Source organism: Enhydra lutris, unplaced genomic scaffold, assembly GCF_002288905.1.
Source record: "Enhydra lutris kenyoni isolate GAN:26980312 unplaced genomic scaffold, ASM228890v2 scaffoldscaffold84, whole genome shotgun sequence".
Classification (NCBI taxonomy): Eukaryota; Metazoa; Chordata; class Mammalia; order Carnivora; family Mustelidae; genus Enhydra; species Enhydra lutris.
The window spans coordinates 3,403,535-3,416,451 of record NW_019154168.1 but is presented as its reverse complement, the minus strand read 5'-3'; the positions used below and the strand labels follow the sequence as shown (position 1 = coordinate 3,416,451).

The 12,917-nt window shown below is 35.1% G+C and overlaps 1 protein-coding gene across 3 annotated transcripts in view; it reads left to right on the top strand.

Moving 5' to 3' along the window:
* LOC111161327 (BICD cargo adaptor 1) overlaps positions 1-12,917 on the top strand; it is a 219,944-nt gene that overhangs the window by 192,195 nt on the left and 14,832 nt on the right. Inside the window, exon 9 of one of the 3 annotated variants that reach the window (XM_022524925.1) lies at positions 10,791-10,799. The exons of the other annotated variants lie outside the window; for them this stretch is intronic. Within the exon in view, the coding sequence (XP_022380633.1) occupies positions 10,791-10,799 (9 nt within the window). The remainder of the gene's footprint in view (positions 1-10,790; positions 10,800-12,917) is intronic. 3 annotated transcript variants of the gene reach the window in all.

The window sequence follows — 12,917 nt, the reverse complement described above, 5'->3', positions numbered from 1 at the left end:
AAAGAAAGAAAGAAAGAAAGAAAGAAAGAAAGAAAGAAAGAAAGAAAGAAAGAAAGAAAGAAAGAGAAAAGAAAAAAAAGCAACAATGCTGCTGGACGTTCTTATTTTCATAACTCATTTCCTTTTATTTCAGACCCTTTTGGAAGGTACTTTGAAGTATCTGTAAATCACCAAAGTAGTTATAATTCATCACTTGAATAAAACCCACCAGTCATTTTAGTGTTCCAACTGACTTTAGTAGCACTACCTACTAGAACTTAGAAAAGAAATCCTGTGATCAATAAATAACCCTATTGTATTTTAATTTAAAAGTGACATATCAGTAAGATTAAAAATTAATAAATAATAACTATTTTCATTTTGTATATGATCACTCGATCCTTATTTACATTAATATGTATTTATGTCATTGTCATTACATTGTCAAAACCATTAACATTATATTGTAAACTTTTCTGTGTTTATTGCCTAGTCTATTTTTATTTTTAAAGGTTGTTGTATCATAAATTTTATTTCAGATGTTATCATTTTAATCAGTACTTCTTCTCTTGTTAACCACTGGATAGTTTTTCATTATTTGTTATTTTAAGCAGTGCTGCTAGAAATAGCCTCATGCAGTCAACTTCTCATCGGTTCAGTTTTTTCTTGAGCAACATCATTGGGTTAAAATTACAAACATCTTTGTTTTTTGCTCCATTTTGACATTGCTGTCAAAAAGAATATTATCCGTATACCAACACTCTCACAAAACATTTTTCCTGTTTTCATACATTCTGAATCTTTCTACGACTTTTTGCACGCCGTGCACAACTTGCAACTCTTAAGGCTACCTACCATATGTGAATGAAAGCACCATTATGTTGTCTTACATTCTTAGTTTTGAATAACTCGAAAAGCCATTGGCCTTAGAAATTATCATTGTATACAAGATTAGAGATATAAAGAACATGGCATTCAGAATCATCACGAGGCCAGAAAGTCATTTTAATGACAATGTCACATACTAACAAATTTTACATTTTTAACCATTTATTTGAAGTTACAATATTGACGGGGGGAGGAAGTAAAGCTATTATTATAGCCTAAGGAGTTTTCAATTATATACTGTGAGTCCAAACAGATTTGTTCTTAATAAATTTTTAGATCAACTGAGCAACAGCTTCTAAAAAGTTTTGGTTAAATCAATTGCTATAGGAAGTGACTAATTAGCTACACCAAAAAATTGTAGCTTCTAAAAATATCTGTATTATTAACAGTATATATTATTTTTTGTAGACTGAACTGCATAGGGTAGGATATATTAAATATTATTTATGGTGATTTTACTGTATAAAATGTATTCAATAAGCTGAGAAGGGGATATGCCATACAGATGCAGTCCTATGTTCTCTGTAAGAAATATTTTAAACCCATGAGAAATAACAGATTTTTAAATAAATAGATTTTTATTCATGAATTTAATATAAGTTACTGATAATTATAGAATCTGTTAGCTAGTAACAATATCTATTCATCATTTTTTAAAAGGATAATTCCCTGTTTATTAGAATGTTTTGGGTAAGTTTTCTGAAAGGTATTTTTAATATATCTTTGTAGGTGGTTATTATTATTCTAATAAGTGGGTTTTCTATTGGGAACCATTGAAGTAATTAAATTAATTGAATTATTGCAGTAGAAATAAAAAGAGTTTAAATTTTTTGGATCCTTTTTGAGGAATTATGACAGATTTAAATCTCATTTAAAAATTTAAGCACAAAGCATAAAACATTATCTACTATATATAAGGGATATTTTCAAATAGATTTTTTTCCTATGAGATGGTCAGCAGAAAACCCCATCTTCTTCAAGCCACAATTTCTCAATTTCTGAAGAATCAACTCTGGGGTGGGGCATTGATTTTCAAAATTAAAAGGTTGTTTTGTACTAATTGATTTGCAATATTAATACAACCTTGTGGAGGAAAATTCTGGCTTTTGCCTTTGACTCTGGCTGTTTCTGCTGCCTCACCCCCCCCCAAATTCCAGAATTTCTGTTTATTGACTTTCTTGTTGCTGACTTAGTCCTTATCTTAGCATACAAACTCCAGTGTTCTCCCCCATGTTGCTACCAGCCTTGATGAATCTGAGTCAAAAAGGACCCTGCTGTCACCAGTGAGGCAGTCAGGCAGCAGGTGGTACATCTTCACAAAATCACTTTGTTTTATAGTATTTATCATACAAATAGCTGTGGAATATTACTTATATAATAATAATAATAAAATCTTACCAATTCATCAATAATTAAAATCAACCTACCAGAATATGTGAAAGAAATCCATGTAATTTATAGGCAAGAGATGTTACTTCTATAGTAAAGACTTGATTATGTGATTTGCACAGGTAAATTAAGTTTCCGAACCCAACTGCAATGAGTGTATGTGTGTCTGTGTGGAGGCTTCCCAACTCCAACAAGCAATTCTCAGACACCAGCAGGGTATGCTGCAGTTCAACTGAGTTCTGACACCGTCTACCCAGAAATAACATTAGATTTCGCCTGTTAGGGCTCAGTCCCACAAGACTGCCCCTCCCCCTTTTCAGACACCAGTTGAAAGCCCAAATTATTACTTGTGCTTCTGACCAACTGGCTATGGATTAGAGGTTCCAGTGACAACGCCCCCCCCCCCCCGACTTGAGAGACCAGTCACAAGTTTATGTTGTTACCTGTATTTCTAACCAACTGACTCTAAATCAGTTCCCATGATCCCCTCCTCAACTTCAGTCAATTTGCTAGAGCAGCTCACAGAAATCAGAGAAATATGTTACTTACTAGATTACTAATTTATTATAAAAGGATATAACTCAGAGAGAGCCAGATGGAAGAGATGTGTAAGGCAAGGTATAATGAAGGAACTTGAAGTTCCATGTTCTCTCCCAGAGCACACCACTCTCCCCAGATCTCCAGGCATTCACCAACTCAGTCCTTTTGGGGTTTTGTGGAGGTATCATTACATAGGCATTATTGATTAAATCACTGGCCATTGGTGATTGATTCAACCTCCAGCCTCTCTCCCCTCCCCAGAAGTTGGGTAGTAGGACTAAATGTTCCAACCCTTTAGTCATATGGAATGTTCTCTTGATTCTCCTGGCAATCAGCCCCCATTCTTAGGTGGAATGTCACTTTATTAAAATAACTGGGGACACCTTTGTCACCCTCAACACTTAGGAAATTCCGAGGGTTTTGAGAGCTCTGGGCCAGGAAATGTGGATGAAAACCAAATAAATCTTTCTTCTAAATCACAGTATTGCAACAGGATAAACAAGAAATCTCAAACTTAAAAAGCAAGTTTGGACTCTTCTTGAAGTTACAGCCTAAGCAATTTGCTCTTCACGGTCTTTTTTCCATGTAGGTGTTTTCCCTTTTAGATGTTTTGCTTTCCCCTATCATTTCAATTCCCACTGCCCCTCCCTACTACTCCCTATCCTTCTCTTTCTCTGACACGATTACTGAACTAGTGTGAGAGAATGGTATTGTTTTGAAATCTGAAAATTTTGTATGATATTTTAAATTTTGCCAATGTTTAAAGCAGCTTACAGAAATGTGTTAATCTTAGATATGTAATCACCCTTTTAAATGTATAGTCAACAGACACAAGCATGTTCATGAGTGAAAATTGCCTTTACATTTCACTATATTCAAACAACATTTGTCTGTTTTTTATATTGTAGTTTATGTTCTTAAGTGTGTACCAAACCCACATTTCTTTCTTTAACTCATTTGCTCATTCACTCATTCATCAAATTTTAACAGAATGTATTGAGCTACCACTATGTGTCAGGCACTTTTTTTGGCTTTTAATATAATATGTTATTTAAGTGAAATGTCATCCCTGTGCTTCCAATAAGTAGTGGTATTAATAGATGTTCCCAAAATAAAAGAGGAGTTGGGGTGGTTAGGAGCATTCGCCCAAAAGAAGAGCGAGCTCTGGTCGTGAAAGTTGACTAAACCTTAATGGCGGACAGTAGGAATGCAGGGGTGGGTAATGTGAAGAGCCTTCTGGGAAAGGGCAGCTTTTGCAAAGGCCATGAGCTTCGGGACTAGAAATTGAAGGGGGACTGGGGAGTGTTGGGAAATGACACTGGAAAGACAGACAAGGACTTGGAAACAGATAGCCGGGTTCGTAGAGTGGACTTTACTCCGTGGGCATAGTGGACTCTTTAAAGAATAAGTCCAGGTTTTCATTATATTAAATTGCCCTGACAGCAAGGTGGAGAATGGATTGGATGTGGCTAACACCTACGATAAAGAAATAGGTATGAAGACTCATGAAATGTGCAGATGAGAGATGATGGAGACTCAGAATCAAAACGGGGAGGAGTATGAATGTTGACATGTGTCTGAATGGAGAGAAGTCCAACCATACCTGAGAGCCAGTGTGTCCTGTGTACACACCACCTCCTCTAACTGCCTGTCTGCTTCATCCTCCGACATTTTGTATGTAGAAGGAGCTCAGTGAATGCTATTTGAACTGACTTCCTGAACTAACGGATAGCTTCAGTGGTTTTTTTTTTCCCCCTTAAGGTATATTTTTTCCTCTAGAGGCTTCTTCTCCATTTTTGTGAGCTCCCCTTCCCCAAATCACTATGCTTTTTTTCTGCCCCTGCAGGATTCAGTCCTTGAAATAGCCAGAGTGAACAGCAGTCTGTTGAAGCTTGCAATCTTTTAGGCTTATATTTTCTCTTAACATAGCTTCTATCGAGTTCTTCTCTGCAGAGGAAGGCTTGGGCATTTTCTGATGCTAGAGCATGTTGCCTTTAGTTTGGTATCTGACAAAAGTTAAATCAAAAATATTAATTCAGAAAATCACCAAACACATGCTGAAATATACATGTTTCTATCTAGCCCCAATGTAATATACAATTAGAAGTGGGTTCAAATGTCCAAATTTTAGTGTATCATGTATGCTGCAGGAGTATTTTTCTTTTTCTGGGGGTACTCTGATTCATTTTATAGTGGAAATGTGCAATACCTTCATATTTCTATTCAGTACTTTTTTCAAGGAACAGTTCTATTTTTCCAGGAAATCTTTTACTATAGGATGATCTTGAGTTGGAATGTACAATATTAAAAATGACATTTGAGAGATGAGAGGTCTTAATTATATTCCATCTGTCTCTGTGATGACAAGATACCCAACTGAAAAATACCCAGAAACCTGAAAAATGTATTTCATTTTTTCCCAATAGCTCCAGATTTGCTTTGTATAGATAAATACCTGATATTCTCTAACTTAGCTGAATGTTTTTATTTTCGTCCAGATAACTAGTTCATATAAAAATATTTTAGAATTTTAAGATTTCTTCCCCTGTTATTTTCTCTTACAAAGTTTTTAACCTATATGTATCATATACACCAATTTTACCACTGTGTACATAAATTATAAAGACTTTTCTGATCTCTTATATTCACCAGGTAGAATTACCTACCTCCTCCTCTTTGCCTAACTACAGATGGAGTGTCTTAAATCACATTCCCCTATGAATCTATAAGCTTTTGAGCAGGAACCTTGCTCCTTGATCTTTTAATCTTCAGGTCCTGCACTGTACCTGGCACATAGTAGGCCCTCAGTTGGGTGGATAATTGGCAATAAGCCCAATTTTTCTACAGTATCTCAAAAGATATGGCTTTACTGTGGTTTATCACCTATACATGTAGATCTTCTAATAGTTATTTCAGATGTGATTTAATGTAGGTGATATAATAAATTCCCCATAAGAATTGAATTTGGGAACTTCCCAAGTCAGTTATTCACTTCTCTTATCATTCAATTTAGGCAGTGTGTATGTCTGTGTGTATGTGTGTAATATTATATATATATTGTATATACTATATATGTATATATGTATATACATATGTATATGTGTATATGTAATATATTACTGAAGTTTCTTTAGTTGGTTGTTTTTATATATATCAAGACAATTATAAGAAAATATCCATGTAATATGGAGTAAAAGATTACATATAAATATGGCTTTCCTCATTTTTTACTTTTTTTTATCTGTTTTTAAAATAGTTTTAAAGTATTTTCAATAGATAATGATGATTCAAAGTTCAAAGGGTACAAAAGATTGTAAAATAGAAAGTAGTTCTCTCCCAGCCTACTGCTTGTGTTCTTCCAGGAACATTCTCTATATGTACAGGTGAATATATAAAAATATGTACATATATAATCACAACTACTTATTATATATGTATTAAAATGGGCACAGCCAGAAACATTGTTACATGCTATTATTATCACTTAATATATCTTGGCTTTCTTTTTATCAGTTTCATCTTTCTGTTTATTTTTAACCAGATGTTACAGAGGACAAGGAAGATACTTGAACCCTTTATGAAAGCTTGAAATGTTTTCACCTGTAGAATAGAAATATTTCTTGCCAAACAATAAAATGGCCACCAAAAGAATGTTTCACCTTCTAGACCAGAGCTATTCAATAGAAAGATAATGTGAACCAGATATGTAATTTAAATCTAGTAGCCATATGAGAAAAAGTAGAAAGAAACACATGAACTTAATTTTAGTAATATTTTACTTAACACAATGTACCCATAATATTATCATTGCAACATGCAATCAATAGAAGCAACTATTGAGATATTTTATGTTCTGTTCTTCTTAGTCTTTGAAATTCAGCATACATTTTGCACTTAGGATGCATCTCAGTTTGAACTAGCCATATTTCAAGGGCTCGATAGCCAGGTGTGGCTAGTAGCTACTGTATTGGACAGTATAGTTCTAGGCCTTCTTACTCACCAATGGCTTTACTAGATATAATTTCTGCACAGAAACCTGAAATTTTACACACAACATCTAATTTTACAATAAGATTTAAGATGGCACATATTTAGGTTTTCTTTGGAAATGAAATACTGGGCCAAATGGTTTTGGTTACAGTTTGATTCTGCCTTGTTTATCTCCGATTGGTGGCAATGCACTTTAAATAGGTACATAGTAAATGTTTGTATACTCTTCTTTATACATCTCTCTTGTTTGTTACTAGGTCTCTTTGTCAGTATTATAATTAATTCCTGTTGTTTAGGTACACCCTAAGAAACCATATGTCTTAAATATTCTTAAAATAATAACACAACTTAATTTTAAAAAAATCAGTGTAGTCAAGCTTATAAAAAGTCCGTTTTAATTTATTTTAAGTAAGGAGTACTTGGAAAATATTTATAATGCATCCTGGCCATTTTAAATGGCAGAATTTAATGACACCATAAGGGGACCAAAAACTCAAAGGAACTCTTTCCAGGTGGGTCTCATGTATTTCCTTTTGTACAGGATAACAGAGATGATAAAGACAATACTAAGTAAATAATTTCATGCTACAAACCAAAGCCACTCAGTAAATAATGCAGTGATTAAGGAACATCTGATGACTACAGCTCTGTCAGTATTTTTACTTATTTTTTATTTTTGTTTTTGTTTCCTACTCCTTTCCTACTCCTTCCTTCCAGGTTTACTAACCAGGACTTAAATTTTCTTAAAAGATTCCATATTCAAAACCTGAACATTGTAAGCCAAATAAGTGATGATAGAAGGATTACTGAAGGGATCCAACGTTGCAGCCGGAATGTCCATATTATATTAGATAATATTTTTCAATCCATGTTGATGATTTTAGTGTAACTATGTAGTTTGAAAGTCTTTTGAGTTTTATTAATATTAAACCCATGGAAATTGAAATTTTCTTATTAAATTCTTCAAGGAAAAAACTAAAATCTTCCCCTAATATATCCATTAAGTGAAAGAAAATACAGAATGTGTGTGTGTGTGTGTGTGTGTGTGTGTGTGTGTGTGTAACATATTCAGGGCAACAGTGGTCAGGGCATACTTGTGTCCACCAGAGTCCAAACATATGGTGTGTTGAGACAGAGACCTCCGGAAGGTGGCTGAGTCTGGAGTGGCCACAGCGGGGGGCGGGGCGGGGCTGCATGGCACAGATGGGCTGAGACATACAGAAGACTCAGGACATTCCAGCCAATAACTGCCTTCCTCTCCTGATTCTGCCCAAATGACACTTTCTGGCTCACTACAAATATCAATAGGGAAATAGAAAACATGAAAGAGACACACGTCTAGGATTGGTTTTAGATCATAGCTCTGCTTCAGACTCACTGAAGTGATCAGACTCTGCCCCCTAATGACAAACTAGTCCAAATACCAAAATAAGAAATCGCTCATGTTCTCTCACTACTTTCTACCTATGTATGCTCCCAGGGGACATCAAGTCAGAGAACAGCCTTTATTCTGCCCACGTGCTGTTAATTACAATACCTATAGCCCCTAACCCTTAGGATCTTTGGTGTCCTTCGTGGGTGTCCAGTGCTACAACTGTCTACCATTGGCATCACTTTGCCTTCATATCCCAAAGCCCCTTATGCAAAAAAGAGTTTTAGTTCTCAGTTCTGGTGGGTAGCTGGTACCTCTCCCTTACTGTATTCCGGGAGAAGGTGACCACCAGCATCTTCTCTGCTATGCTCACACTATTTAATCCAGTCTGCTGGCCCTGGTCTGTTGTATTCAACTGTTTGCCTTCACTGTCACTACCTAACAACCTTTAAACCTTTATTTAAAAAATAGCAACAAACCCTCTGATCATAAGCATTTCCCGGATGTTATATCGAAACTTCAGCTTTCAAAGAGACATTTTCTATTTACAAAGAACACTGAGAAAAATGTGATAAGAAAAGGATACATTGGTACCCAGCAAAGCCAATCTTGAGATTAACAACTGTAAACTCTCCTTTACATTTATAACAATATATGGACAGTTACAGTGAAAAGATACTGACGGAGCTTCTCCGAACTCTGAAACTCTCTGATTCCATGAATATAAATTATTCCCTTCTTGACTGGGACTGGACTTACTGTACACAACCCATGTTTCCAAATAGACCTGTAAGTAAAAAATATTTAAGTATCTCAGCACCAGTAGTATAGTTTGCATCAAGAAAAAGGACGATTTGGATTATCTTAACAGAACAAGCTTTTTTTTTTTTTTTTTTTTGACAATTTAAAGTGTCTGTGTGTTAGCACTGACTGTACAAGGCAGAAAGGAACAGTGTTCCAGAGTTCATGCCAAGTTCTTGCAGTGTTCTCACACTTGGATTTCCTTCTCACAACTGATGGGATTCATTTTCTAAAAGCATACCTAGATTGGTGTACATGTTACGGAGGCCACCAATTTAATTCAAGAATGTTTCTCTGGTGCCGAACAACATGGCAGCCGACCAGACCCTTCTGAGGCCTTAACAAACAGTTGGGGAATGGGCCTTCTATGTGCTAGCCCTGGCTTCAGTTGCTCTCCTGACCTCTGAGCAAGTTGGTCAAGGTCTGAAGGAGCAGCCTGAGTTCTGCTGTGAGTGTGGTACCCACGATGGGTGGTTGTAAAGCTCATGGAAAGGCTACCCTTGCTGCTTGTCCCTTGCTTTTAAGTGTTGTAGTGAAATGTAGTGCTGGCACCTGTGCTACTTAATGTGACCTAGTCTTTAAACGCGTACAACTAATCAAGCAGGAAAGATTCAGTGCACTGTATTCATGGCATAACAACGGAACATCCGGCCACCCTGGTTTTCCTTTTGCGCAACTGTGTGCCCCTTCTTCTACACACTCATCTCTTTAGTCATCTATTGATGCTTGTTTGGTTTCTTAGGCTGTTTCGTCAGTGTATTGTGCCTGAAATTATGAGAGGAAAAAGGAAAAAAGCACAACTCAAAACAGCTGCTTTATTCCTTTCTATTGTTTAGTTTTTAAAAAAGTAAAGTCATAAAGATGTCATATTACTCTTAATTTTACTATCTTCTGTCACCTGTCAGCCAAAAACGAACAGCCATTGATATGTTTTCCATATCACAAATCTAAAGTTTTTAGGAACTGTATATGTAAAAGCCAATTTTGTTTCAGTTTTGCTCATTACTGGACTCTGGGGGTTTTCTTTTTCTTTCTTTCTTTCTTTTTCTTTCTTTCTTGTGTGTGTGTGTGTGTGTGTGTGTGTGTTTGTGTGTGCGTTTGTATAAGTTATTTCACTTCTATGTGGCCAGACCATAAATCAGGTCTTCTTCTAAGGGGCTGCTTTTCAAGCTGGCCTCTCATGTAACTGAATTAGTGCCTGAAGGTTCTCAAGAAATGGACTAGATTAGATTGTTACTCTTAAAAGAGTTAAAAGAAACAACTCCAATATGTGCATTGATAGATTTGTATGATAATATGTGTATTTATTTTGCAGGACACTGATTTAGAGCAGGACTGTTATCTTAGCTAAACCTACTTTTAGTGGATGTAAAATCGTTGCTTTTTTTAGTTGACAGGGAAAAACTTTCCTCATATTAAGGAATTTTTGCTGCTCTAATGCTGTTCATCTGGTCCATTTTTTTACTCTAACCTGAGCCTTGCCTCCCAATTCTGCATTGCACATAAGAGTATGTCTTACAACAAATAGAATCAGTCTGTGATCACTTTAAGATCATGTGATCTGAAGTATGAAGTTTAGAGTAGGAGGGGGTACACTCAGGGCTCTGGCACAGACATCCCAATGAGGATGCTGCGAAGTGCACCTCGTGTACCTATGTCTGGCCGTCCAGGCAATCCCAGCCTCACCTCTGTTCGTATGTCCTTAAAAAAACAAGTGTAGGATAGTCACTTACTCTGAGTAGGTATTTATGGAATAGCCATTATGTAATAACAATAGAATCAGTTAAACATAAATTTTTTTCTCTTTTTATGCACTACTTGACATCAAAAGCAAAAAGAGGTAAGTTGGCTACAAACCTGTAGGTGAACCTTATTTTCTTTAATAGAATTATTCCTGAGTAGCTTTGTTCAGATAAGTTTCTATAAATCACATACTTTCACATTAGGAAGCTTGCCTTTGTAAATCCTTATTCTTTTCTTTGAAAAATGAATAAGTGCCTTCTGTAAACTTGGATTTTAAAAATATTTAATATTTACATATATTGCTTTTCCTTTAACTGAGTTATACTTATGGTTTAATTTGCTTGTGAGGACATAGTGCATTTTATAACACTTGGTTTAGTTTGGGGGTTTCTGGAATGCTTCCCCCCCAAAAATATGGATTACATAAGTATTTCTTCTTTTCTAAGAGAAGTAAAAAAAAAAAAAAAAAAAGCCAAGAAACCACTGACATTGCTGAAAACCCATAATTTTCAGATCCATCGCTTTACAGAAGAGGATGCCCTGAACCTCTCAGAATATTTTCTAGTGTTGTTTTTTTTTTAATGATGAAAAAATATTAAATAAGAAAATCAAACACATTTCACTGAGTGGTGTCTCATATATTTTTCTTTGGGGGATATATATTTTTTACGATGGATCCTTTTAGTGGGTTTTTGGTTGTAGTTTGTTTAACTTAACTTCTGTTTTGTGTCTTTCTGATGATGAATTAATTCTGACATTTCCAAGGTATAGCTGGTCTTCATCTGTTGCGTGCTATTATTGACTTTGCTGAATGAGAACAGACCATCCTACCACCTTGAGTTACCTCTGTGCCAGCTGACACTGTTCTTGAGAAGGTCATTTCTGAACAAAAGGCTGTTTTCCAAAAGGTGTTTAATTGGTGTAAGAATCTGGCAGCAAAATGTACTTTTACCTCTTGGTGCCACTGTATTTTATCACCGCCCCCCTTCCCCCAAAATTTATCTTCTGTCTTCCTAAGGTAGGCAGTTGATTCCACACACGCTCATGGTTTCATTGTATCTTGTTCGGGAACAGAAAGTTGACTATACTGCAGGGCATTTGTATATTTCTCTTGCAAGCTTTGAAATAAAAAATAGATTGTGAATATTGCTTTTTTTATCAGCTAGTCAGATGATAGCCATCAGGACAGCAAATGGAAAGCTGGGTGAAAGTTTTTGTCTAATCTATAATGACGGAAAGGTCTAAAAATGCTCCCTCTTCTTCTTCACAAGTCATACTCTGATTCTACATCATTGGAGACCACTTTAATGCTTGTTACCAAAATGTAATAAACTATATGCAGTTGTCATACGCATGAAGGCAGAGCCAGATGTTTTTTAAGATTTGTAATCAGGTCATATTTTTGCATTGTCTACGTTGAATTTTTTTTTTTCTATGTATTTCAATAATTCTGTCTTTACTGTTCTTTGGAAACTTTTGATGAATAATGATTATTTCTGACTGTCAAGGGTATAAACCTATAATGGAATTTGCTGTGTTAAACACTGATGGAAAGTTAAGGCAGAAGTGTTTGGTGACATGAATTAGTAGATTACACTCCTGAATAGTTGGGAATAAGGTTATTGTCTTATCTGTGGATACTTTCAGAGAAACTAATGTATTAACAGGATATGTCATATGTTTGGCAAAAAGGGATGAGATAGCCAACTCTATGTGTTTGATTATAAAATGCTAAAAGTTGTTCACAGCTCTCCATTTTTATTAGTGTCAATGTACCATTAAGTTCATCATTAGATTTTTCCTGATTACTGTTTATATTTATGTCAATGTTTTTATCTCATGCTCTCCTTATTATTTTTCTTTATAAAATGTTTCTAGTTTAAATATTTCTTATTTTTTTCCTAAATTCTCTACTATGTATGTATGATTTTTGTTTGTTTGTTTTTTTCAGTTTATGTGTATAAACATCCATAGGAGTACTTCAGTGTTCAAGCTGTTACTATTAGGAGAATGCATTTTGATGCTTCTTACCATTAACTTTTCTGTTAATTCACTAACACACTATTAATCATTTTGTAGATTTAGTGAGGAATAATTCAGTATTAATGTTATTTGGCACAGTTTAAGTAATGGCAATTAAAATTATTTTAATGATTTATATATCAAGGTCTTACAATTATAAAGAAGAATAATCTCCCCCAAATTATTAAGTTAA